This window comes from Prionailurus viverrinus, chromosome D2 (genome assembly GCF_022837055.1).
Source record: "Prionailurus viverrinus isolate Anna chromosome D2, UM_Priviv_1.0, whole genome shotgun sequence".
Classification (NCBI taxonomy): domain Eukaryota; kingdom Metazoa; phylum Chordata; class Mammalia; order Carnivora; family Felidae; genus Prionailurus; species Prionailurus viverrinus.
This window is the reverse complement of record NC_062571.1, coordinates 74214082-74241311: the sequence shown is the minus strand read 5'-3', so window position 1 is coordinate 74241311 and position 27230 is coordinate 74214082. Positions and strand designations below refer to the sequence as shown.

At 41.5% G+C, this 27230-nt stretch overlaps 1 protein-coding gene across 5 annotated transcripts in view; it reads left to right on the top strand.

The window, feature by feature from the left end:
- Positions 1–27230, top strand: part of SHTN1 (shootin 1) — a 102742-nt gene that overhangs the window by 33943 nt on the left and 41569 nt on the right. For all 5 annotated transcript variants that reach the window (XM_047825339.1, XM_047825335.1, XM_047825337.1 and 2 more), the window contains 7 exons: positions 5134–5302; positions 7339–7436; positions 9392–9473; positions 13065–13159; positions 20019–20165; positions 23020–23173; positions 24869–24968. In XM_047825339.1, the coding sequence (XP_047681295.1) occupies positions 5134–5302; positions 7339–7436; positions 9392–9473; positions 13065–13159; positions 20019–20165; positions 23020–23173; positions 24869–24968 (845 nt within the window). The remainder of the gene's footprint in view (positions 1–5133; positions 5303–7338; positions 7437–9391; positions 9474–13064; positions 13160–20018; positions 20166–23019; positions 23174–24868; positions 24969–27230) is intronic.

Sequence of the window (27230 nt, the reverse complement as noted above, 5' to 3'; positions counted from 1 at the left end):
CTGAAATTCTGCAAATCAGTCCATCAGTCCGTCTGTATATGTCTCTATTTAATTTGTATGCATTAGCAGTGTGCTTGCTAGAGGTGTTTGCTTAATTGTTTGCGTGATGACACTACGTTGGGATTCACAAGATAATGCAGCCAGAGCCTCAGAATATAAATGATGTGCATGCAACTTCCCTTCTGTTATTTGTGTCTGAAGAATACGTAGCAGCGCGGGCCTTCACTTTCAAAACGATGATGATGTGAGCGCTCTCCCCCCGCTGCATCCGTGCTACACGTCGCTAAATGTTCACTGGTCCATGAAACTGCGAATTCTCTTCTCAAGTCCTGAGGGTCTTCTTTTGGAACGAGTAGAGAAATGTAGTCGGAGCGCACTAGCTGCTCCGAATTTGCAGTGGCTGAGGATGGTCTCTGTGTTTCCTCTCGCTATTCATAAGTGCCTAAGTATTCCTGTTGCCAATAGGACACGTGGAACGAAAAGGCTTGACTGACTCTCAGGATGGGCAGACTTCACGGAGAGCAGCAGTTTGGGAGGCGGTATATACAGGTTTCATTCCCACTTATGTCATTTTGGGCATATGTGACTGACTTTGGGCAGGTTAGTTCTGGTTCCTGGACTGCTGTAGTCTCCTCTTAAATGACAGGATAGACTAGAGTGAGGACTGAAGGGAGAATGGAGAGGACTTTTTTTTGTGATGCACTTTACTCATGGGTCTGTACAGGCCCTTTTGTTTTGTTTTGTTTTTATTTTTTTAAGCTTATTTATTTATTTTGAGAGAGAGGAAGAGAGAACATGAGCAGGGGAGGGGCAGAGAGAGGGAGAGAGAGAGAAACCCAAGCAGGCTCCTCACTGTCGACGTGGAACCCGACTCAGGGCTCGAACCCACAAACTGCGGGATTGTGACCTGAGCCGAAATCAGGAGTTGGTCAGTTAACCCCCTGAGCCACCCAGGTGCCCCTGTATAGGTCCCTTTAAAGAAAGATTTGATTCCTGCCTTTCTGTTTTTAACTAACAGGTGACTTTGAGCAAGAGAATGCACCTCTCTGAGCTATGGTTGTCTTAAGTGTCAGGGTAGACCAGTGTTGATTTCTTAACAATACCCTACACCCACTGGTGGCCATGTGTGGGCTGAGAAAGCTGCCATGTGACTGTTATGGTCATCCGTGGTTATGAACCACTGTGTTGCTAATCTCAAAGGTCAGTTTTGTAATTTAGTCTTGACCATGGGACCCTTCCCTCTGCCGTTTATCCTCTGTTCTTTATGAAGTCTTTTGAAAATGGACATACGGTTTGTTTTTGAGGATACAATGTGACCTCATGGGACTTGGAATAAAAACACAAGTCAACAAAACCTATAGATGTGCTCATTGGATCTGGAAGATCCTACAGCTTTGAATGCAAAGTTTGGAAGCTTCTCTATATGTATGATCAATAAACCACACATCCTGATTTAGATATCCCAATTGTCATTTTTGAAGGTAGGCTCCATTTTTAAAGCAGCTAAGTTTCTGCAAATTTATTCTTGTTTTCCTGAATCTTTGCTTTCAAATTAATGACAAATGGAATGTTTAGTTCTTAAGGTGCAATTTGCATAATGTTCTTAAAAGCAAGGGTGGGTACTTTGCTAAAATGTGTAGGTTAACCTGATAAATGTGGACCAGTTATTTAAACCATATGGTCCAAATCTGTTTAACTTGCTTATTTTGTATCTTTAAATATTCATTATGCTGCACCCAATATGAAAACTACTTAAATTTGAATGTAGTGGAGGATTCTGTTACTGTAGGGTTATAAAAGATTTAGTTTTGCTTTGTGACTTAGAATGGTTCCAAAAAACAGTTAGCATGCCGTTAACATATATAACTTGATGAATAATAACTTCGGTGAAATTGCATAGCCAAAATTTGTGAATTCAGAGTTTCCAAAAATACCCAGTTAGCACGGTCATGAGATCTTTGTGTACATAAATCTTAACGTTTCTTCTTCCGAAACATGACAGTGATGTTTCAGAGAAGACTTCTGAAATTTTCTAGATGGCTTTTTTGTTTTTTTCTATTTTTTTGTGACTAGGCTCCATGCCCAATGTGCTGTTTGAACTCATGAGCCTGAGATCAAGAGTCCATGCTTTACCTAGTGAGCCAGCCAGGCACCCAGTGTGCGGCTTTCTTCTTGAGTTAGTAACTTTGTTAAATAGAGTATTACGGCCAGCCGAGGGCTGGTGGATTTTAGTGCCTGACTTGATAGAGAGAGGCATTAAACTCTTTTGAGGGTAGGACTGTTAACTATCAGGTTATTATTATTGTGATGGTGGCCCTGGAGCTGACGTATTAAGCACCAGATGGCAAAAATTAGCATTTTTGTGCTTTCGTGAGTATCCTGGAGGAAGAAAAAATTGCATGGATCATGGATGTATGTCTTGGTTGAAGAAAACGAGCTGATAGACTATTTCCAAAGAAAAATCAGATGCACAAACTGAACTTCTTTTGTAAGAATGAGTAGCGAACACTGAATTTTTACTGCATGTCAGTCACTGTGTTAAATACTTTATATGTAATATCTCCTTCAATCTTCACATTATGGAGTAGAAGCTATTTTTCTCCTTAGTTCGCTGATGAGGAAACTGTCACCCTGAAAGATGAGGTTATTCTAGAGGCAGAAACATTTGATTACAGAGCAGGATTCTTGACTCTGCTGATTTTATAGAAATGTATAATAACACATTGCCTTTCTCCGTATCAAAGATTCTTAGTATTGACGTACGTTAGAGTCACCCGAGGACTCAGAGAAAGTACTGTGCTGGGTTCCACTCCCAGAGGTTTGGGTCTGTTGCAAGCCTGTGCAGTGAGAGTTTTTAAAAGCTCTCTAGAGATGTTAATGTGCAGAGCTGGAAACCATTAGTTCAAGTGGTAGGAGGCAGAATTACAAATGAAGGCTTGAGGGTTTTTTTTACCTTTTCCTTAAATTGTTATTTCCTCCTAACGTTCAGAAAAGATGGTGTTGTCCGGGAATTGACCATGATCCTTGAGCACAGCATAGGTCTACTCTGTAGCATTCATGGTTCAGAGAACCCACAGCAGTCTTCACTTGAATGTCTCATCCGATGAGAGAGAGGCCGAGAGGGAGGACGGGCTCCCATCTAGTTCTTCATCCTGTAATGTATCTTGGGGAGCTAGAAGCCCGAACTGTGGGCTGGGGACAGGGAAGAAAAGGGCAGTGTCAGATTCTCTGAATAGAACTCACTGGGCTTCCCAGGGAGAATCTGCAGAAGGGTTCATAGCCATTTCTGACGAATTGCTTCTTCCTGACTCCCCAGAGAGGTCAGGGAAGCCTCTTGTGCTCCAGACCAGGCTACTTAAGATACATTTAGATTCAATGTTATTGGGGTGAGAATCGGATCTCCCAGGTTGCAATGGTCTGGGCTTTTCCCTGAGGAGTCCTAATTACCACAAATGAAGGGCCAAAGCCTGACAAGTAAGTACCAGCACAGCTTACTCTGACATAAGGTGATTAGTGGAGAAGGGGAGTTGGCTTTGCATTGAACTAGGTCTCTGTATTAATTTCCAGTGTCAGTTACGAAATTCACAACTTGTCGTGTTGGTCATTGGCCCTTAGTGAAAGAAACATGGTTTCATCTCTAAATGTTCGTGTGTTCAGAGAAGACCTTTTATTTTGCAGTCTTGAGAAGAGAAAACATGAGAAAACCGTATTTTCCTTCTGTGGACTTTGGACCCAAGTTTAGTCTTTTTTTTTTTTTTTTCTTTTTAATGTTTATTTTTGAGAGAGAGAGCGTGCTCGCACATGCAAGTGGGGGGGAGAGACAGAGGGAGACAGAGGATCCGACGTGCCCCATGCCGTGCTCAAACTCACGAATCCTGAGATCTGACTGGAGCCGAAGTAGGAGGCTTAACTGACTGAGCCACCCGGGCGCCTCCCCTCCTCCAAGTTTACTCTTTGTGTGTGCTTTGTACTAATATTCATATGGACATAAACGTGAACCAAAGAAGGCAATGATAATTGAGCAACTGAAACTAAAAAGCAATGAATTTCTGCAAAAGGAGTAACAAATACATTAATGAATTAGGATTTCTTTTCTTTGCTGTGAATTGGAACTTTTTATAGAGATAGTAGAAACATATCTTGTGCTTTCTTCCATTGTGTATTATTAGAACTCTAGATGGAAACACGTCTTGAACTGGCTTAAGAAAAGTAGGAATTTGTTAGTGAGGGATATTGGAGAATCCCACAGAATCTATGAGCTAGGAGAGTATTTCAGGAATGGACTGGAGCCCTGTGGGAAACCCATCTGCATTATTTTCCTCTGCCTGTCTCTACACATCAGCTCCGTTTTTGGCTTTGCTATGGACTCCCTTCCTCTATTCCTCAATTCAGAGTTGGAATGTGGGTGCCAATAGTTTCTGTACATGCAGACGTGTGGAAGGAAACTCCTCTCCGTGTTCCAGCCTCCAGATTTCTGGAGAACGGATCCATCTGACCAAGCTTGGCCTCGTGTGCCTAATCTGTGGACTGATTAGCTGTGGCCAAAGGGATAGGGCGTGCTCTGGGGGAACATGGTTGTTCCCGTAGCAATCCTGCCGAACAATGAAGAAGAGTGTAGCAGTGTCCAGAGAAGAGAGAGGGCTGAGCTAACAAACATTTACAGGGCATGCATAGCAGCAAAGAAAACATTTTTTTGAAACAAAATGCCTTAATTAAATTGAAATAAATTGAAATTCAATTTAATCCAGACCAGTATTTTATCTTAATTCTTCTTATATCATCTGTTATAACTAGCATTTTCCCGTGCTGCTGGCTGTAATCCAGGCATCAGGTCTTACTTAACGTAACAAAGTCTATGCTGATGTTTTATTTTAAGTTCTCTTATATTATCAGTTATAGCTAGGATTTTCCCAGGCTGCTGGCAGTCATCCAGGCATCAGGCCTTACTTTAATAAGTTTAATATTAAAAAAGTGTAAATAAAACCTTACTTAATGAATCTTCTAATTGTTAGTTCACGCTGTGAATGTTGATGAATATGGAAGACAGAAATACACTTAATCTGTCTATTGTTTAAAAATCCAAGACACTCATTTGACTGCTGTTAAAATAACTGTTTTTATATTTTGCCTCAGCTAAATAAAGAAAATAAAACATTGAAAAGAATCAGCATGTTGTACATGGCCAAGCTGGGACCAGATGTAATAACTGAAGAGATCAACATCGATGACGAAGATGCCAGCACAGATCCAGAGGGTGCCGCGGAGACTTGCGTCTCCATCCAGTGTCAGAAGCAGATCAAAGGTGGTATTCTTGGCTCAGTCACCGAGCATATTTTTGATAATGTTTCTCAGCCCTGGTTGTACATTGGAATCACTGGAGAACTTTAGAACTTGGGTTCTGCTTCAAGACATTTCTGATTTAAATGTTCCCGGGAGTAGCCTGGTTTGAGAATCACGACAGGACGTGACATTGGTGTGTTACGACTTTCTTGTTTGGGATTAGGCGCTTTTGAAAGTACTGTCTTGATAGAAACAGCTAGTCTGTAAAACTGCTTAAAAACATGGACTCTAGTTAAGATATTTTTGTTAAGTGAAAGAAAGAATGGGGCCACCTGGGTGGCTCAGTCACTTAAGCGTCCAATTCTTGACTTTGGCTCAAGTCACAATCCCAGGGTTGTGAGATCAAGCCCCGCATCAGGCTCTGCACTGAGCCCGAGCATAGAACCTGCTTAAGATTCTCTCTCCCCGTGTCCCTCTCCCGCACTCACGTACATTCTCTCTAAAATAAAATTTTAAAAATATGCCTTAATTTTATCCATGATTATATACACACATAATTATATGTACACGTTGTTTATGTTAATGATATAGGAAGGCCGTCTGGGGCTCAGTGGCTTCTGGGGCATTTTAGCCTTCGGCGCATGTCAAAAGCAATACTCGTTAGTTTCTCGGGCAGATAAAACTTCAGTTGCAAGTATGAAGGAAAAAGTAAGAAGAAAGCCATCCTTACCTGACCCTCCACCCCCTTAATCTAAGACATAATAATATTGATATGGTTGGAGAAGGAGAAGAAATGTCTAGGATTTTCTTTTGTTCCTAGTTTTCCCTTCTGTTAGGTCTTGGATGATCTGGTCTCTTGTTCTTCCTTCAGGATTAGCCACCCAGTGGAGACCGTGATTTTGAAATAAGTGTCTGAGAACTCCTTCAACCTGGGTTCATGTAAAAGTTTGATTCCATTTGTAAATAACCCCAGAGAAGGTTTTTTTTTTTTTTTATTGTTCTTGGAGAAGGGTAAGAAATTAAATGCAGTTAAAAACCAAGTCACAAAACTGTAGGCCTGGGTATCAATTTAAGTACTTGGTGCTAAGCTGTGTATATATATTTTTTAACATTTGAGTGGTGGAAATAACTTTCATCTAATACCAAAAACATTTTCTTTTTTTTTTTTTTTTTAATTTTTTTTTCAACGTTTATTTATTTTGGGGACAGAGAGAGACAGAGCATGAATGGGGGAGGGGCAGAGAGAGAGGGAGACACAGAATCGGAAGCAGGCTCCAGGCTCCGAGCCATCAGCCCAGAGCCCGATGCGGGGCTCGAACTCACGGACCGCGAGATCGTGACCTGGCTGAAGTCGGACGCTTAACCGACTGCACCACCCAGGCGCCCCACCAAAAACATTTTCACTTACAGTTGCTGATATTTCCATCTTGGTAATCCAGTCTTCGTTAAATCCCAATAATCAGAAATATGAAATAACTTAAGACCATGCACCAAAAACTCTGGAGAGAAAATTACTAGAATTAACCCTTTTTCAAAGAGGTTGTATTTTGAGTCACTTCAAATAGTATTTGAGGGCTATCCACCGGCAGCAGGTCAGGATTTTTTTCTGCAAATGAAAATCTGCAAATTATCAGCTGCCCAATTGTTTATTCTATTGTATTGTGACGAGAGCCTATGGCCATTTTAAAATAAAGAGGAAATTAGTACAGGGCCTTAATTTGTTTCCCTGAAATCTTAAAAAAATTTACTTCTCAAAGGCCAGGTAGCTTTCTAAAATATGTGTTTGATAGAATGTAAAGAAAACATGATCTAGTATATTTAAGGACATGGTGAGATCATGAGATATAAAATTATTAATAACTGTGGCTGTGTATGGGGGCACAGAATGAGATTTCCATTGTTCTCTGCTTCTTCATTTTTGTTTTAATTGTTAAATAACCTTGACCATAAGCTACACGTGCACTGGCATTTTCAATTCTTTTGACAAGATTGATTTCTTCTTTTAAGAAGAAGTTCATTGATCTTGTTTCCCCCTTTATTTTTGCTTTGAAAACGCAGAACTTCGAGATCAAATTGTATCTGTTCAGGAAGAGAAGAAGATATTAGCCATCGAATTGGAAAATCTCAAGAGCAAACTTGTAGAAGTAATTGAAGAAGTACGTATCTTAGGCCTGAAGGGCAAGCCTTTTGGTGTTTTCAGGGCATTGGAGACCGGCTAAGTTAAAAAATTGCCTTTGGGAGTTCATTTGTGACACGAGAACCGTGTACTAATCTTAATCTTCTCTTCTACCCCCTGTTTCAAACATACAAAACACCGTAGACAAGAAGATCGTGAACATTCGTATCCTCACTACTTAGCTCAGTAAATAAAGCACCAAAATAGCAATGAAGCTCTCCCTTTGCCCCCCCGTCTTTCGCCGTGTGAGACAGATTTGTAAGAATGGCACCTGCAGTTTAAGTCCTCCACTTTATTGCTGCTGGTGAAGAAGTGTGTTGCTTCTCCTTCAGCTGGTTGGCCGAGTTGGGCTGTCCTTGTGTGCCTCCAACATAAGCACACGTGATAGGCGGTAGAATGGGTTCAAGTGGGTGTTTGGAGAATCTTCTTATTTTTCCGTGTGAATGGTCTTGAGGGACAGGAGCACATAATTGCCTTTCTCTGCACGACGCTTCGAGGAACTGCAGTCTTGATTTAGCTTGTGTCAGTGAGTGGCTCCCAGATTCTGCAGCCCAAGCTTCCAAACCCACACACTCCAGCACCTAGCTATCCCTCCGGTGGCTTGCAGGTAATGCCAAGGCCTCGATCCCTGCAGTGGGCAGCCTCATCCAGTTACCTAAGTTTGCACAACATATCTGACCGTTTTCTGAAGGGCCATCATGGGAGACATGTTGGGAAGCAGTGGCCACCAGTTTCAGCCTCGCTCCGGTTTCCTTACTGTGGCAAGACATCCTAATGAGAGAGAAGAAGGGTGATGATATTTTAGAAGTGGGATTCCTGTTGGAGATCTTACACCAGTTACTAATTCAAACCAAAATCCAAAATCTAATACTAAAAGCAACCAGTTCACAGGCTCTGGCATGCTGATTGATTCAGTCCTTTTCCAGGACCACGGTCTTAGTGTGTTTCTTAACTGTAACCATAGGAGAGAGACACACATTTTGATGTACTCTGTTCCTTAATTATGATTATTTACTGATAATCCTGCCCCCTCCCACTTAGAAGTGTTACCGGAAGCCCTTTCGGAAGTTATTTTTGTTATGACTATTTCAGACATGTGGAAAGTATCAAAAACAAAATAACGAATATCCATATCCCTACTACCTGGCTTAATACGTAGTCTTGAAAATCCCAGTGGATTTCTTCCTGACTGCAATCCCTACCCTCCCTGCCCTGTTTCCCTAAACAGTCATTATTCTAAACTTGTTTATCATTCCAGTGCATGTATTTACATCTTTTGCTATAATAAATAGTATTTTGAGGGTTTTTAAATGATGTAAATGTACCTGCTTTTTAAAATTCAATATGGCGCATTTGAGATTTATCCTCTTTGATACATGTAACTTCACATTCTTTTTTGTTTTAATTGGTCCTATATGATATTCTTTCCTATTGACCGATGTCAAAATTACCTCAGAAATGTGTTTTGGGGGAAGATTTTCATGTGTGTTTTACTCAAGCCCAAAGTCATCAAGGTTTAAGGTGTTTTTTTACTTAAAAAAATTAATGTACGTTTTACTTAAGCCAAATGTCATCAGAGTTTGAAATGAATACCAAAATTGAGTATTGGATCTCAGACCAAATGATTCCTCTATTTTCTGGGTGCTTTCTGGTTGGATTTTTGCATTTTAAAATATGAGCCATTTACATTGTTAGGGACCAGTGCCATTTGGAATTTGTAAATAAGTTCTCTACCAAATGTATATCTTAACTTAAATAGCTACCTTTGAGGCTTTAAGAAGGACCTTAATAAAAGCCCAGCACGGTAAAGCCAATGACTGCTTTAAATTGTAGCTTTGTGTTGAATGTTGGACAGCAGTTTGAGTGTTGCACATCGCCATATGTCATGTTTTACAATGTTGGGTGTTTCCTTCCCCCGCAATCTCACAATTTTAGGTAAATAAAGTTAAACAAGAAAAAGATGTTTTGAATTCAGAAGTTCTCGAACAGAGAAGAGTCTTAGAAAAATGCAATAGAGGTACGTGTTTCCAGTCTTTTTTCTCCGATACATATGTAATTTATTTGGTTTACATACATTTTGTGTTGTTTTATACTTGTGCCTAAAGGTTCTTGTAGCAAGAATATCTTGTAGCAAGAATAGTGTTTTTTTCCCGATTTCTAGCAATGAGTCTCTCTCTTTTCCGTTGTTTTATCACCCACCTTAGAGTCTTGGGACTTCTAGGAAGTGCTTTTGCTTGAGGAAATTACAACCCACTTTAAACCCAAATACTATTCTGTCTCTAGGTATCCTGGGACCATGGCCATATTGGCTCTCCCCTAGTATTTATGTATTTTGTAGGTTATTTTTAATCTGAAAGAGATGAGGATATCTACATAGATACATGCAACATGATATGATTTTGTTTATTAAAATTTGTTTAATGTTTGTTGATTTTTGAGAGAAAGATAGAGCAGGGGAGGAGGGGCAGAGAGAGAGGGAGACACAGAATCTGAAGCAGGTTCCAGGCTCTGAGCTGTCAGCACAGAGCCCGACACGGGGCTCAAACCCACAAACTGCAAGATCGTGACCTGAGCTGAAGTTGGATGCTTAACTGACTGAGCCACTCAGGGGCCCCGATATGATACAGTTTTAAATTGAGAGGATGTAGAAAATGGGGCAAGGTGAAAGTAAAATGAAATATTGATACACAGATTACATGCTTGCTCTGAAGTCGTGCACATTCCTGCCTGTGTGCCTGAAATCTGGCTCTGAGCTGTCCGGCTGTCAGCATGATGAGAGGTTCATGATATGTATCCGAATCACATAAAAATGAACCTCTTGATCAGGAGAAGCAGACCTGGTCCCATGGTGAGAAGGAAATTTCTCCAAAGGCTACCATTAAAGAAAACAGAATCCTTGCTAATGAAACACAGCGTCAAGTCTCACGGGGACAGTTTTTTAATGTCCCCTGGTTTAGGACAAGAGAGTGATGCTGAAGTGGAGTTCTGTAGACACAGTTCTGAGCTTTTTGTCCCCCCCCTCCCCTCCCCCCCCCCCCCGCCCATTCACTCTCATTTCTAGTTCAGAAGCTACAACACTGAAAGGAAATCTTCCAGCCTTCCCTGTTGTGATTGGTGGTGGTTCTCCACCTTTGTGTCACGAATTGAGGTTTTTGAATAAATGAAGGACCTCGTAGTTAAGTGTGGGAGATGTGATAGACTGTGACATTTGCTCGGCTGTCTCCACATTTAGGAAGATAGTAATGGTCTTGACGTACTGTGCTAGAAGCAGGGGGTTCTAAGAAGGTTAATCACATGGGTCCTTGCCTTCAGAGAACCCTGTATCTAGGAAGAGAGAGAGATTATGTAAATGCATGACTAGGACCAACCTAATTTCTTTCAGAATCCAAGTAAAGAGGGCCAGGATGTGTGCAAATTCACTTTGTATTATGGTGCTCTGGACATAGAAAAGAGAGTCAATTATCTTGCCGGGGCTTCTGATACTCACCGCCGTCTGTTTTCTTCCTGAAATTTCTTTTTTTAAATAGGTTTGAAAATTATTTAGCTCTCAGGGACCTATAATTCACATCACAGACCACCACTTCTATTGCTTTACTTGAGTAAGACTTTTAGTCTTTCCTCTGAGAAGGCAGTAGATTTACGGCGTACAGAGTTTGAAATTCTATGTCATTACACGGCAAACCCGTCCTTAGTCAGTTAGGACTGAAGTGTCCTGGTGGAACGTTGTGTGAAAGGAGCCATTAAGAGAGCCTTTTTAAAGATTGTATTGATATGACTCAGCTCGGGCTTGAAAGTACCTCTCCAGAGGCAGATTGAGAGACTAGTGTGATATCTACCTATGTTGTGCCTAATTTCTAACACCGCCATCACTCCCTCTGGCCTGTCTATATCATTATTTAGCAACACAGGCTGCAAAATGTCAAAAAGTAGCAAAGCTTTCACGTTGCTCTTATTTGACAGGACCTTGCCTTTGAAGATGTCTGTCCTGCATTGATTCTTTAATTCAGAGCTCTGACTCTGGGCCTGAATGGATCTGAGCCTGTTTCTCTTTATAAACATGGAAGATACTTAAAAACAACATATATGCATATGTATATGTGTGTACATATATGTATACACATGTATACGTATACATACGTATACATACGTATACATATGTATATATATTTTTTATGTTATATATATTTATATATATTATACACACATATATATATTTTTTCCTTTTTATTCAGGTAATATACTTTTTTGGTGGAAAGTATAGATTCATGTAGGAATAGGAAAAGGGAAAAAATTTCAAGGTTTACAGTTCAGAGATAAGCGCTATTAACATTGTGTATATTCTTCCAATCTAAAGAAAGCTCTCTCTCTGTTAAATTGTTTGCTAAATGTGTTTATAACATTTATGGAAGATGAAGAAAGTATCAGCAAAGAAATAATCTCTTTACCCACTGGTACTTTACAAGCACCCTGAACATCAGTCTCCATTTGTACCCCTTGGATTTTTATCATTTCTTTTCTTTATAATAAGTTCTACCAACTATGTAGATATCTCTAGACAGCACGTTTAATTTTGCATATTTTTGAACTTTATATTAATGGTATCCCTTCACGTGTGTGCTTCTGCAACTTTCTGGGTTTGTGGGGTCTATCCCTGCTGAAGGCCATTGGTGTGGTGTGTTGATTTTCACTGCTGCACAATATGCCATTCTATGTCTATACCAAAATTCATTGACCCAGTATCCTGTTGGTGGATGTTTGAGGTTTTTTCCCAGTTTTTTGCTATTCCAAGTCAGACGGTCATGAAAATTCTCACAGGCGTCTCCTGGCGCACATATCCAAGCATTTCACTAAGATCCACGTGAAATACAAGTTTATCCTCTGTCCCACTGCGTGACTCCAGAGGACTTACTAAGTAGGTTTACATTCTGGTTAGCAGTGCGTTTGTTCCCATGTTCTTCATCCTCTCCAGACTTGGTGTAACTCTCCTTGATTTTTGCCAGTTCCCTCCTTGTGAGTATAAAAAGGTGCCTGTGGTTTTACTTTCCATTTCTCTGATTACTAATGAAGATGAGTATCTTTCCACGCGTTCACTGGCCTCTCACGTTTCGTCTTCTGGGAAAGGCCTCGTTGATCTGTAGCTTTTTAAAAAGGGAAGTAAGCTCATTTAAAAAAAATAACACGAATGTCCTTTGGTTCAAGAAATATGCTTCTACAATGTCATTTCGATGGCAGAATCATATTTCTTGTAAATTATATACTCTACTGGTCATCCCCCATGAAACCATCTGGATGATTTCACTGTTGTCTATGGCGATGCCGAGAGCATTCTCGCAGCTTAACCTCTGGACGTGTTCATGATTTGCTCTCTCGGGGGAATCGGTACCTTCCTAAACGTGCAAGTGTCGAGTCAGAGGGCGTGAATAGTTTTGGATTTTTGATTCACATCGCCGAGTTGTCCTCCAAAAAGGTTTGATCAGTTTATATTCCAAGCAGCAATGGATGAGGGTGCTTGCGTGCCGATGCAAAGAAGCTCTTCAGCACCGCTTTTCACCCATCTTCCTGATAGTCTGTGTTGTGTCTTGTCCATTTCTTTTCCTCCTCTCCTCAGTGTCCATGCTGGCGGTAGAAGAGTATGAAGAGATGCAGGTTAACTTGCAACTGGAGAAGGACCTTCGAAAGAAGGCGGAGTCATTTGCACAAGAGGTAAGTATCCAGAGACCTAGTTCTTTCGTTTTTTAAAAAATTGTTTTAAGCATTTATTTATTTTTGAGAGAGAGAGAGAGACAGGGCATGAGCAGGGGAGGGGCAGAGAGAGAGGGAGACACAGAATCCAAAGCAGGCTCCGGGCTCTGAGCTGTCAGCACCGAGCCCGACATGGGGCACAGAGAACCCACAAACCACGAGATCATGACCTGAGCCGAAGTCAGAACCTCAACTGACTCAGCCAACCAGGCACCCCTCCAGAGACCTAGTTTTAAATGTTTGTTTCTTTTTTTTTAATTTTTTTTTCAATGTTTATTTATTTTTGGGACAGAGAGAGACAGAGCATGAACGGGGGAGGGGCAGAGAGAGAGGGAGACACAGAATCGGAAACAGGCTCCAGGCTCCGAGCCATCAGCCCAGAGCCCGACGCGGGGCTCGAACTCACGGACCGCGAGATCGTGACCTGGCTGAAGTCGGACGCTTAACCGACTGCGCCACCCAGGCGCCCCTTAAATGTTTGTTTCTTAAAGAACTTTGGAGATGACATATCAAAATAGGTTTTTTTTTTTTGTTTTTTTTTTTAACATTTATTTATTTTTGAGACAGAGAGAGACAGAGCATGAACGGGGGAGGGGCAGATAGAGAGGGAAACACAGAATCGGAAGCAGGCTCCAGGCTCTGAGCCATCAGCCCAGAGCCCGATGCGGGGCTTGAACTCACAGACCGCGAGACCGTGACCTGAGCTGAAGTCGGCCGCTTAACCGACTGAGCCACCCAGGCGCCCCCAGAATAGGTTTTGAAATTGAATAAGAACTCACCCCTTTGTTTCTAAAGATTTTTTAATATATTTTTTTAAGTAATCGGTACACACAACATGAGGGCTCAAACTCACAATCTAGAGATCAAGAGTTGCATGCTCTACCAACCGACCCAGCCAGGCACCCCAGAACTTATCACTTAAAATAAGGGAGGCGGCTATGAAATAGCATCAAGGTCCCTGATCGTGGTGTCAGTAGATCTGGGTTCAAATTTTGGCCACGTCAGTCAGTCACTCGTCGTATGACTTAAGAGTATTAGCCTTCTTGGGGCTTCACTTTCACTGTCTGTAAAATGGGTGATGCTTGCTAGTGGCTCAGCCAAGTGATTTCAAAATCACATGGCAGGATTCTTCAATCCTGGTACAGGATTTTGTACTGTAACATGCTGTACAAGGGACAGAAATTCTATTTGGGGATGCCTGTAACTTACGATGAGAAGTCAGCTTGAGTACGGGATCCTGTATATTTCAAAAAGCCCTAAGAATCCAGGGTCCATCTCCAATACCACCCAAACAACAGTATCATGGTGTTAGTATTTCTCTTCACCTCCTAGACGGTGATCTCCTTACATAAGCTGATTCTTCCACTTGCTGTGGAACACTGCCACGCTGTATACCCATTATCTCGGCCTTTCGCCAGAATAATGGTTTTCCTCTCGTGTCAGAGACAAGCTTTGAGCTTCTCATGTTCCGACCACCCTTCGTTGACCTGTTGTCACTGGGTTTTTCATGGCCCTGGGGCTGGTTTACAGGGAAACGATGAGGCACCAGTTGGCTGAACTCTAACAGTTTGTGATATGGCGCTGGTCTGCCCGAGATTTCCATCTACCTAGAAGCAGTTTGAGTCTGCCTGTGCCCTGTAGGTTGTGCGAGAAAGTAGCTAAGGAAATGTAAAACATTCATAGGTAGAAGTAACCAAGGTATAGAAGGAAGACAAAGCGTGGGGTTATGGGAATGACATTTGAAAATCAGATTATGGTTTTGTGCAGGAGTCTTTCTGCACTCGAATGTAGCTGTGCTAGCAATGAACTCTGTAAAAGGTTTCGTCCGAGACGTCAATTTGAAATATTATGATTCATTTTATTCAGAGAGTTTAATGAAAGGTGAGTAAAAATTGTTCTCTTGTTACTTGGAAGAAAGAGAAAAGAATTGAAGTGTGTCAGAGCCCTTCGGAAAAGCTACAGCGATGTAAATAATGGCACCAGATAAACAGCCGAGGGGGAGCGAGAGTAGGGATGATGTGAAGACGCCTCCACCGTAAAACTGAAAAGGCTGCCTTGTTTTCGACCCGAATGCCAGCGTCTGATTTTGAGAGACATTTTCACTTTTACATCTGTTGTTCGTGGAACAATATTAGAATACAAAGCAGCTCGAAGAAAACTTGAAGGCCACGCAGCAGCAGAGAAGATAGACGGGAGAAGCAGGATTCCGCTAAGAATATGAAAATGGGTGGTGGACCCTGCCCTTCACCTGGTAGTGATGGGCGGAAACGCGACGCTGACCTGTGACCCCGGCACGAGGAGACGGAGGTGGGAGGAGGGAGAGCAAGGGCACTTACTGGTGCCCTCAGTACTTGCAGTGGTGCTCGATGTTTTTTTATAGTATCTACATTCGACGTGCACAATAGCGAGAAGAAAACTGGTTTTTTTTTCAAAATATGGTCAGATTGGAAGCCATATACCTTCCCCTTTGCACGGTTGACAGATTCTCAGCTTTTCCACAGAAAACTACTGCTCAACGGTGCATGACTTGATTTAACAAGAGAAGTGACTCTTTTGCATTTTGGTTTTTAGTGCATTTAGCAAACATCTTCAGAAGCCAGTGTCTGCGCTCATGGGGGGGTGGGGGGACTATAATGGCGAAGGAAGCAGCTATGACCCCTGCCCTTCTGGAGCTTAAGGTCTGGAGCCTTAGAATTCAATAGTTAACTTACTTCATGTTTTTAACCACAAAAGGAATGCATATACCTTGTAAAAAATACAAACAGTTCTAAAATGTGTAGAGTAAAAAAATGGGGAGTTTTCTCCACACTCCTACTTCTACCTGTCCATTAAAAAAAAGTGCATGTGGGGGCACCCGGGTGGCTCAGTGAATTAAGTGTCCGACTTGAGCTCAGGTCATGATCTCACGGTGCGTGGGTTTGAGGCCTGCGTTGAGCTCTGTGCTGACAGCTCAGAGTCTGGAGCCTGCTTTGGATTCTGTGTCCCTACCTCTCTGTGCCGCACCCCCCCCCTCTCAAAAATAAAATAAATAAGCATGCAAGTTAGTGGGTCACAACCAGAATTTCTTTTTAAAAAAATGCACATGCACGTACACACATGGGAATATTACTCAGCCATAAAGAAGAAGGAGATCTTGCCATTTGTGACAGCATGGATGGATCTAGAGGGTATTAGGTTAAGTGAAGTAAGTCAGAGAAAGACACATAGGATTTCACCTACGTGTGGAATCTAAACAAAACCAACACAAAAGCAGAAACAGACCCATAAATACAGAGAACAGATTGGTGGTTGCCAGAGGGGAGGGGAGCATGAGGGGATGGAAAAAATGGGTGAAAAAAAAGGCCACATAGAAAAACGAAACAAAAACAGGACCCTCCCTCAATAAGGAAGAAACAGCCAGTTGTCTTCCTGTGTTAAGTTTTTGTGTTTTCTTCAATGTAATTTCATTTTTTTTTTTAATTTATTTTTGGGACAGAGAGAGACAGAGCATGAACGGGGGAGGGGCAGAGAGAGAGGGAGACACAGAATCGGAAACAGGCTCCAGGCTCTGAGCCATCAGCTTAGAGCCTGACGCGGGGCTCGAACTCCCGGACCGCGAGATCGTGACCTGGCTGAAGTCGGACGCTTAACCGACTGCGCCACCCAGGCGCCCCATCATTTTTTGAATAGAAACAGTATTTTTTCTTTTTTTAAAGTTTATTTATTTACTTAGAGAGAGAGTACATGCGGGTGATCAGGGGAGGGGCAGAGAGAGAGGGAGGGAGAGAATCTCCAGCAGGCGCCATGTTATCAGCACAGAGCTTGATGTGGGGCTTGATCTTACAAACTATGAGATCATGGCCTGAACTGAAATCAAGAGTCGGACACTTAACTGACTAAGCCACCCAAGTGCTCCGATGTAATTTTAGTTTTTAATGAAAGATTTTCCTGTACTTTTTGAATATAGTGTTTCTTGCTAGTCAGTGTAGTTTTCCTTATTGGAAAGCATGGGTGCCTCATTCCAAGTGTAGTCTGGATATACTAGGGGACTGTTGTGTAATCGGTTCTGTTCTTCTCCCAGACAACTCAGGTGATATTTAATATTCTTCTGGAAAGAATGAATTATATATTAATGACACAAGCGTTTCTTCTCTTTTTAATTCTTTGAAAAAATTTATGAAATTCCTCCAAAATTCTGGAATCTATGTTTGTGTGATAAGAGACTAACCTCCCTAACCCTAGCTGTCAAGTTCTTATCATAGTTAAAAGCCAAAGTCATAGGCGTTTGGTCACTCAATTTCCTTCAAACACATCGTTAGAAGGCATTGTGTAGAATATTTCATGTTAGTGTCTTAAAGTCTAGAAAAAGTCAGACTAAGTCTTTTCACGTTCCCATCGTTACCTAGGGGAATTTATTTTCTGTATGTTCTTTTCATCGTATGCTTTTACTATTTGGGGATTGTTACAGGGTTTTGAGAAAGAAATTCACATTATTAACATCCCCAAGACATAATCTTCACCTTTTCTTTTCAAAAGAACCAAGTTGAGATTATTTTTGATCATGTAAATTTGAACAAGTTTTCCTGAGTGCTGTGTAGGGAAGGAGAGCTGTGTCTTTCCCCCAAGAGAGGACGGGAGCTCAGAGAAGCAGTGCAGTGAGAGGGACACAGCCGTGCCTTGACTGATGACAGTGGCCTGTGCCCGGCACTGTTCGTCTGCTGAATTCACCGGCTCTGTCCTGGTCGCCCACACCAACTGCTGCCTCTCTTTCTGCTCCTGGCCACCAAGCACTCTTGGGAAAAGCCCTCACTTGCCGGAAAGCCAGAGAACTCAGTGACTCTGGCTGCTATTTTCAGGCCTTCCTGTTTCCTCTCTAAGGTATTTGCTAAGACACCGGCAAGGGACCCCAATCAAGTTAAGTTTTAAGAGGGGAAAAATGGCTTAAAACATTACTGTAATAGTAATAATAGCAATAATAATAATAATAATAATAATAATAATAATGTTTTAAGGGTGGAAGATGCCTTAAACATTACTATAATAATAGTAAAAAGTTTTAAGAGGGGAAGATGCCTTAAAACATTAATAATGATAATAATAATAATAATAATGTTTTAAGAGGGGAAAAATGCCTTAAAACATTAGTGTAATTCTGTAACTCAGAATAGCTCATTTCGATTATACTGCTGGTTTCAGATGCCAAACCTGGATGGCTCTTCCCTAGCACGGCGATGCCTCTGACCTCACCGTCCTGGTGCGCAGCACCTATGCGTGTGTACACACGCCCATTCCCTCACGCCTCCTCGGCACATTCCATTCTTACACAGGAATGAGCTGTCTGGTGGAAGGCGAATGCCAGTTTTACTTTCAAATGCCTTTAAGAATCTCAAACTCTGGGGGCGCCTGGGTGGCTCAGTCGGTTAAGCGGCCGACTTCGGCTCAGGTCATGATCTCGCAGTCTGTGAGTTCGAGCCCCGCGTCGGGCTCTGTGCTGACAGCTCAGAGCCTGGAGCCTGTTTCGGATTCTGTGTCTCCCTCTCTCTGCCCCTCCCCTGTTCATGCTGTGTCTCTCACTGTCTCAAAAGTAAATAAAACATTAAAAAAATTAAAAAAAAAAAGAATCTGAAGCTCTGAATCTCTACTATAATAACATGGGCCTGATTTCAGAGTTTATGAAACATCTCATGTGTAGAATCACCTGGTGGCTAACGTGTGGAGGGATATTAAGGAAAAGAAGCAACAGGTTCATAGAGAATAATGTCGTATTCAAAAATGTAACCTTGTGAAGACTAGATGAATAATGTATGTAAGTTGCTTAGTAAAGTGGCCAGTAAACATTAATGTACCTTTTCCCATTTCTTCTTGACCCCCCTAACTTAACTACTTTTATCACTGGGGAAAAGCTAATTGGTTGAAAACAAAACATTAGGTTTAGTAAATATCAGAGGAAGGAGATTAGCCAGGTGGTTGAGAGCTTAGGCCTCGGAATCAGACAGATCTTAGCTTAAATCCTGGTTTTGCCACTTTCATGTGTTTTTGGGAAAGTTGCTTAACCTCTCTGACTTCAGTTACCTTATTAGTAAAAATGAGATACTAATAGCATCTACTTGACAGTGTTGTTCTAGGGATTAGATGATGTGATACGTGTGAAATCAACACCGCATCTATCACATAGTGTTAGTAAACTTTAGCTATTCAAGGAAGAAGTATTTAACTCATAGGATTTATGTAAGGATTAAAATAACACGTATAAAATATTTAGTAGAGTACTTGGTATAAGATAAGTTCTTGATAACTATTAGTCAAGACTATTAAGTATTAATGTATTTTAAAACAATAAAACAATGAAAAACTGAGGTATAAAATAAGACTCATTTATTGCATATATGCCTAATTGGGGCAAGGGTGAAAGTCCTTGAAGACAGCATCAAAGTTATGGTTGAAATCATAGGGGTCATTACTTCTAGAATTATGATACTGTACCATTCAGCAATCGTCTTTAACTTTTTAAAAAATGTTTATTTATTTATTTTTGAGAAAGAGAGAGAGAGAGAGAGAAAAAACACAAGTGGGGGAGGGGCAGAGAGAGAAGGAGAGAGAACCCTAAGCAGGCTCCACCCTGTCAGTGCAGAGCCTGACGTGGGGCTCGATCTCGAAAACCACGGGATCATGACCTGAGCCAAAACTTAAGAGTCAGATGGTCAGCCGACTGAGCCACCCAGGCGTCCCGCCTTTAATTTTTTAACAGAAGCTCCATGTGCTTTCCTGTTGCTCTGGTTTCGGTTGGGGAGATACTCGAGATTGATTGGCACATATATCTTTTTGTCCTTCCCTTTTACAGATGTTCATCGAACAGAACAAGCTCAAGAGACAGAGCCATCTTCTGCTGCAGAGCTCTGCCCCCGACCAGCAGCTGTTGAAAGCTTTAGAAGAAAATGCAAAACTTGTCCAGCAACTTGAAGAAGAGAGAATTCAGCATCAGAAAAAGGTAACAGATTTTCTTCTGGAGTCTGGATACACACCAACCTGCAAGAGAGGGCTCAATGCGGTCACCTAGATAGAGTTCCCTCCTTGGCATTAGTGAGTCTTTCCAGTCTTCTCGTTTTTTAGAAAAATGTCACCAGCAAATGAAGTTAATTTAGTGCCCAATTGAAGATGTAGAGCACACTATCCCAGACTTCATAATGATCTTTAAACTGTCCAAAGGACTGAAGAAACGAGGGAAAGAGAGAGCACTCGAAAAGAGCTTGGTTAAGGCCCAGAAAGCACGGTTGGGACATCTGCGAGTTGATTGTGTTTCTGGAGACCGCATACACCGCGAGAAGTGTGTTTGTCTCGGAGAGCTCATTGGAAGGCATGCGTTTTGTTCAAAGAGGGAGGGAGCGTCCATGTTAGTAGTAATTGTTTGCTTAGAGAAAATTTCCGATTTTGTAAAACTCGCACAAATATATATGTTTAAAGACTTCCCAAGTGGTTATTTCATTTTGTTCGAGTGGAGCGATTCCAGCAGACACAGCCCACCTTCCTGCGCCAGGCAGAAAAGATCGTCATCCCGGTAGGTGAGAGAGAGGAGGCGGGAGGGGTGGGCAGGCGAAGAGGTGGAACAAAGACTGTGAAGTTAAAGAAACCACTTAAGAAAAATTACATCAATATTTATACTACTCACAGCGTACCTCGTTTGTGAAGAAAAGGTTGTTGGCTGCCGTTTTATCATCACCTGTCAAAGTCTCTCTCAGCGATAATATTGACGTTTAATCCTCGGAAGTTTCTGGAGTTTTTACAAAGTTGGTCATGAGGCAGAGTTGATTTTTTTTTTCCCCCTCAGTGAGGAATGTTGGTGTATGCGTAGAACCTCCAGATGAGTGGAGAGTGGCAGCGGTTGCCCCTGGGAGGAGAGCTAGGGAATAGAGCGGGGAGGAGAGAATTTTTTTCTTTTTTTCTTTTGGTCCCCACATGCAGGAATTACCATTTCACATAAAGAGAGGGAGGATAAAAGAAGGGTTATGTTCATTCAGCTCGTGTTGGAATTGTCTCAGTTTTGAAAAGTCTTACTAGTTGTAGTTAGCGCATTTAGTAAATAACATGGGCCTAGAGCCCACCGAATTGACGTGAGGTGTGGGATTCAGCCACTGTATCTCTACCTTGTCGGGGTAGGAAGAGAGAATAGGTGATACTAAATTTGAGCACATTGTGAATGCAGCTGTAGCAATCAGGACTTGTAAGGCGGTTACGTTAGAATATATACTTCCTCTGGGTGGTCTTTCATGCGTGTGGTCTTAAATAGCTCTCCCCTGTCTGTGGGATCCCCTGCAGACTTCCCAGCAATCTTTTCAACGCTGTGTTGTTTTCACGATGATGAGAACAACACATACTTCATCTAATGAACAAACTTTTAAAATGCGGTACAAGTTAAAGAAGAAATGAAGATTACCCAAGAATTCCATATTTTGGTACCTATCCAAGCTTTATGCAAATAGAGAATTTTATGAAGGTAGTTTAAATGGAATAATACCATGCATACTGTTCTACAATCTGATTTTTTTTTTCCAGCTGGTAACGTATCATCCTGTGTCAGTGTGTAGTGAGCTGTGTGATTTTAAATGGTTGTATATAGGACCTCATTTAGTGAACACGCTATGATTCCTTAAATCGATAATATTGGTGGATATTTATTTTCAATTCTTCCCTGTTACTAAGAACACTGTAGTGAACATACTTGAATACGTATCTTACTATTTCTTTTTTTTTTTTTTAAGATTTTTGTAAAGTTTATTTATTTTGAGAGAGAGAGGAAAAGAGAGCCTGCATGAGCGAGTGGGTGAGGGGAAGAGAGAGAAGGAGAGAGAGAGAATCCCAGGTAGATTCTGTACTAGCAGCACAGATCCTGACGCAGGGCTCAATCTCACAAACTGCAAGATCGTGACCTGGGCCGATCTCAAGAGTCAAACACATAACGAATTGAGCCACCCAGGCACCCCAACTTACTATTTCTTTAAGGCAAATTTTAAAAGTAGTATTTCTGAATCAACTGGTCTTTCTTTCTTCTCTTTTCTTTCTTATTTTAGAGAGAGAGAGAGCGAGCATGCATGAATGGGAGGAGGGGCAGAGAGAAAAAAATCTTAAATTTTTTTTAATATTTATTTTTGAGAGAGACAGAGACAGAATGTGAGTGGGTTAGGGGCAGAGAGAGAGAGAGAGAGAGAGAGGGAGACACAGAACCCGAAGCAGACTCCAGGCTCTGAGCTGTCAGCAGAGCCCGACGCGGGGCTCGAACTCACGAGCTGTGAGATCGTGACCTGAGCCAAAGTCAGATGCTCAACTGACTGAGCCACCCAGGCGCCCCCAGACAGAAAGAATCTTAAGCCTGGGAACTCGATCCCACAGCCTGGGAATCATGACCTGAGCCAAATTCAAGAGTCGGTCGCTTAACCAGCTGAACCACCCAGGCACCCCTCTTTCTTCCTTTTTTTTTTTTTTAAAGGTTTTTGATACTTGTTACCTAATTGTCCCCCAAGGGTTCTTTTTCATGCTACTTTAATGTTCTCTTGAAAATGGGTATGAAAGTAATAATCTGTTTTAAATGAATTTCATAGGTATTATTTTACCTTTTTGAGCCATGTTTACACATTTAATTATCTGGGATATTAAGTCTCCAATAAATTTATATCGACTCACGTAGCTGGTATTTCAAGTATTGACTGTACTCTAGGATTTGGGTGGTTTTTAGGATGGATTGGAATCTCTTTGCCATGAATTGGAAAGTAAAGGGAAACAATGATGTTTTTCCCCTTCATTTTTGCTTGACAAAGGAAAGACTGTAAAGTTCTGTTTATAAATTCCAGGTGAAAGACTTAGAGGAACAGCTAGAAAACGGAGCTCTCCACAGAGAGATACGCAACCTTAAACAGCAGCTGGGGCTTCTGGAAGAAGATAAAAAGGAATTGGAATTGAAATACCAAAATTCTGAGGAGAAAGCCAGAGATTTAAAGCATTCCGGTAAAAGCATCAAGTGGGCTCCCGCGTCTTAACAGTCTGTGAATTCCCCACGCCCAGCCCCAGGCCGGGCCGGTAGCTAGTCCAGAACCCTTGCCCAGTGCTTGAATACGCAAGTGACTGCAGTTGAGTCGAATGGCCACTGTTCTCCAATGATCCGCGAGCCCTTAGGCCTCTTTTTTGGACTCCGTGTTCGTGAGCTTCACATACAGAATTAAGAGACAAAAGATACCGCTAATATGAGAAGACCAACATTTCAGCATTTCTCAGGGCTTCAGATAGGAGTGTTCGTGGAGTTCGTACGTTGTTCATTTTAGGGCGCGTTTCTAAGAAGAATTCAACTTTAAAGGTTCATACAGCCCTCGTGTTTGGTGTCTAATTATACCCATGAACTAATACTTTCAGTATCACAGCCAACAATAAAATGGGCAACAATATGTATATTAAGTGGAAAAACTTTTAAAACACCAGGGGATATTTAAATCAAAGGATTTATTCAGTCAGTTCTAAGAAGGCTTGACAGGAATGTGTGAATTGGATTATTCCACAGGGATAAGTAATAAGTTTCTGTCGGAAGGTAGGTGATTTAAGGAGGCAGGCCATTCCCTTTTATAACAGCTTCAATATTCACTTCAGCTTTTCGGTTAATTTTATACTAGAATTTTGAAATCTGTATGGAAGAACCATGTAGGCTTTTTTTTCCCTTTAAAAAGGATTCAGTGCTTTCTAACCCACAATGAAAATGAACCACAATTTATCTTTTTAATTCGATCTAAAATTAAGAAGTATTCCATTCTTTTTAAATGAATACCCAGGCAGCCTGTGGCCAAAACCAGCTTGGTTATATATGTAGAAACAAATAGGCAGATCACTGGGGGTGCAGTCATTCACGGAGAGAGGACTGGCTGGGGACAGAGAGAGCCATTCCTGAGTCCAAACAGTATTCAGTGCCTAGAGCCTATCAGAGCCCACGTTAGAGGTATTCGCATCTGTGGTACACATTGAACTCGAGCTTCTTGAACTCAGAATCTGTGTCTTTGCACAGCACCAAGCATGGACCCTTTCACACTGTTGGCGCTTAAATACCTGTTTCGTTCATGACGTGAATGCATCGAAGGGATAAATTGTATTTCCAGAATGCTCCTTCGCTTTTTGCAAACAGTTTCTGAAGTTAACAGACCTTTGAGAGTCTGAGTCTGGCTAAAATCAAGAACTCGAGGATTTGCAATTTTTGAAGGACATTAAGTGGTGGGGGAAAGGGTGCTATTCAAATTCATACTGAATGCCATCTTTAAAATTAATGCCCGGTCTATACATTTTAAAAGTCCAGTATTAACAATTTCTTAGTGTTTGAGTGGCATTCCGTTTTAACAAATATTTCTTCAGCCTACTCGGTCCTTACTCCCCGCCCATCCAGCATTGTCCTGAGTTTATTTTTCTTTCCCATAGTTGTATTTGTAGCCACAAGACAGTCATGTTTTCTTGTAACCTATGTAAGGCCTCTCTCGCATTAGCGGGGGCAGCCTGGAGCATAAACATGTTAAGACGTTCTGCAGTTTCCTACTGAGATTTCTAACTTTGCCCGAATAGAAGGAACTTGATTTTGAGAGAGGCCGTGTGTTTTCATCTCTGTGGGGAAAAGGTGTTGTGTTAAGTTGCCCGTTTCGGCTCTTTTCTGAACGCTTGCTCTCTGTGCAGTTGATGAGCTCCAGAAGCGGGTGAACCAGTCCGAGAATTCGGTACCTCCGCCGCCGCCGCCTCCACCGCCGCTTCCCCCTCCTCCTCCCAACCCCATCCGGTAAGCGCCTGCGGGAGGACCTCTTGGCATCAATGCCCTGCCTTGTCTGAGAACCTGAAGTTGATGTGAGCGGTAGCCCTTCTTCACAAACAAGCAAACTGCTGTCTTTGCCTCATTGGAGGAGTGGGTAGTAAAAACTCAGAAACACTGAAACTTATCAGCTGGTACTTCTCTCAGCAGATTTTTGCAAAGGCCGATGTATCACTCCCGTCTTGTAATCTATATAGAAAGGGCAGAGACATTCCTGTGGCCTACCCTGTTCTCCTGCCCGGGATGTTCCGATTCCACGTGGATGTCCCAAACCCAGGAGCCAAGACATTTGTGTAAAAAGTCGGATGCTTCAGTTGTAAAATTTCACTCCACGATGCTGGGATTTCCGTTAAGCGGAAGACCAAGAAATTTTGAGCCTTTCTCGGGTGTTTTTCCCTTTTCGCATCCTGATCTGAATTTGAAAAGCTCCGGTTTATTCATTTACTTTAAAAATCAAAGTACTAAATGAAACAAAAATTTATCCGTAGTAATTGTCACAGACTAGTAATTAAGCTAAAAGTGCTCATTATGTTTTATCCCTAACCTCACATTTAAACCTTTAATAATGCCGAGAGAAGAACGTTCCATAAGAAGAAGATATTACGTTTACGTTCTTGTGATAGAGAATCATCTGTGCAGACAAGAATTCACTTTTTCTGAAGCCTGAGCTGACTTGATGGTCCCGAGTGCCTGAATTAAGCACAATAGACCCTAGAGTCAGATATCGCCTCCTTTACGGCTGGTGCTTCATTCTGACACCCCGCATTACGTCAGACAACCTGTTTGCCCTGGTGACAGCTTACCTCCTCATGTCACGATGCTAGCTGCTTCTGTATAATTTATTCTGGAACAAACGGAATTTAAAATTTTGCTAGCGGTTTTTTTTTGTTTGTTTTTTGTTTTTTGTTTTTTTTGTTTTTTTTTTTTTTTTTACCTTTCATTAACTCATGTGTTTTGTTTAATCCTTTCACCCGGAGAGGCCATTTATTCACGCTTTGCACCTTTGCTGCTCCGTCTGAATAGAAAGTATAGCATTTTCCTCCCACATGACTATGAAAATGGGACTTTGCCTTTTAAGAAGATTCTCATTAGTTTTCCTTACTGAGTAGAGGATGACATAATCTACTTTAAGCCATTGAAGTAGTCAAGGCAAAATAATTTTTACATGTGATCGGTCCGAGAGTCAATTGAAAGAATTTCAGGTATTTTAAATTCTTTTCTGCCCTGGGTAGCTAAATCTGTTGGAGATATTCTGAATTTGACATTTAAAATAGGAAATTCATCACTTTGATCTTTCTCTAAGGTGTAGAATTTTGAGCCGATAAGAAAGGTGCCTTCTGTCTACGAGGAGGGAGAATTGTGAAGAAAGTGATTATAGTCTTGCCGTTGGCCTTTAATTTTTAGTCTAACAAATCTTGAAGCCCTTGGAATTAAAAGTAAAGTGTAACCTAAATAGAGTATTTTCCCAAAGAGCACTTTATAGTTATACTGAGAAATGAATGTAGGATTCAGACTATGTATGTCTAAAGCATGAGCTCTTTTTTATAAGGCCCTTTAAAGAAAATTTCCATTGAATAACATGAATGATTTTTATTATAAGATGAACTTAAGTAGTGTAAGATGTAATTTCTCAGTAGAAAGAAATTTTTTTTTTTGTAAGGAGTACTTTCTTGTCAAAGAAATATATTTGCATTTGTATTGAGTTTCACTGGACTTTGAATCCACAAATCAAGGTTTTCTAACTTTGTTCCTCAGCCATTTGTTTTACCCCGACATAGATCATGGATATAAATGAAAGCAGAAAAAAAAAAAAAGACTAGGGCCTGCTCCTTTGACCCAGGGGACAGGTGGGAGAGAGGAAAGTGAGGAAGAAGGCATACGTTGGTCATGTTTTATAGGCAGTAGTGAACGCAGGAGAGGTCCTGGGCAGGCATGGCTCACGGGGAAGAGTTGGGTGTATTGGTGTATTAGTCGGCATTCTCCAGAGAAACAGAACCTGTAGGGGTGTGTGTATATACCTATGTACATGTATGTGTATACATCATATACATTCACATAAAAGATTTATTCCAAGGAATTGGTTCACATGATTATGGACTATGACAAGTCCCGGGGTGGGTTGGAAAGAGAGCCAACAAGGAGAGCCTAGGCTGTGGTTTCAGTCTGAAGGTCAGTCAGCCTCCAGACCTAGGAAGAGGCAGTGTTTCAGTCTGAGTCTGGAAGCAGGAAACA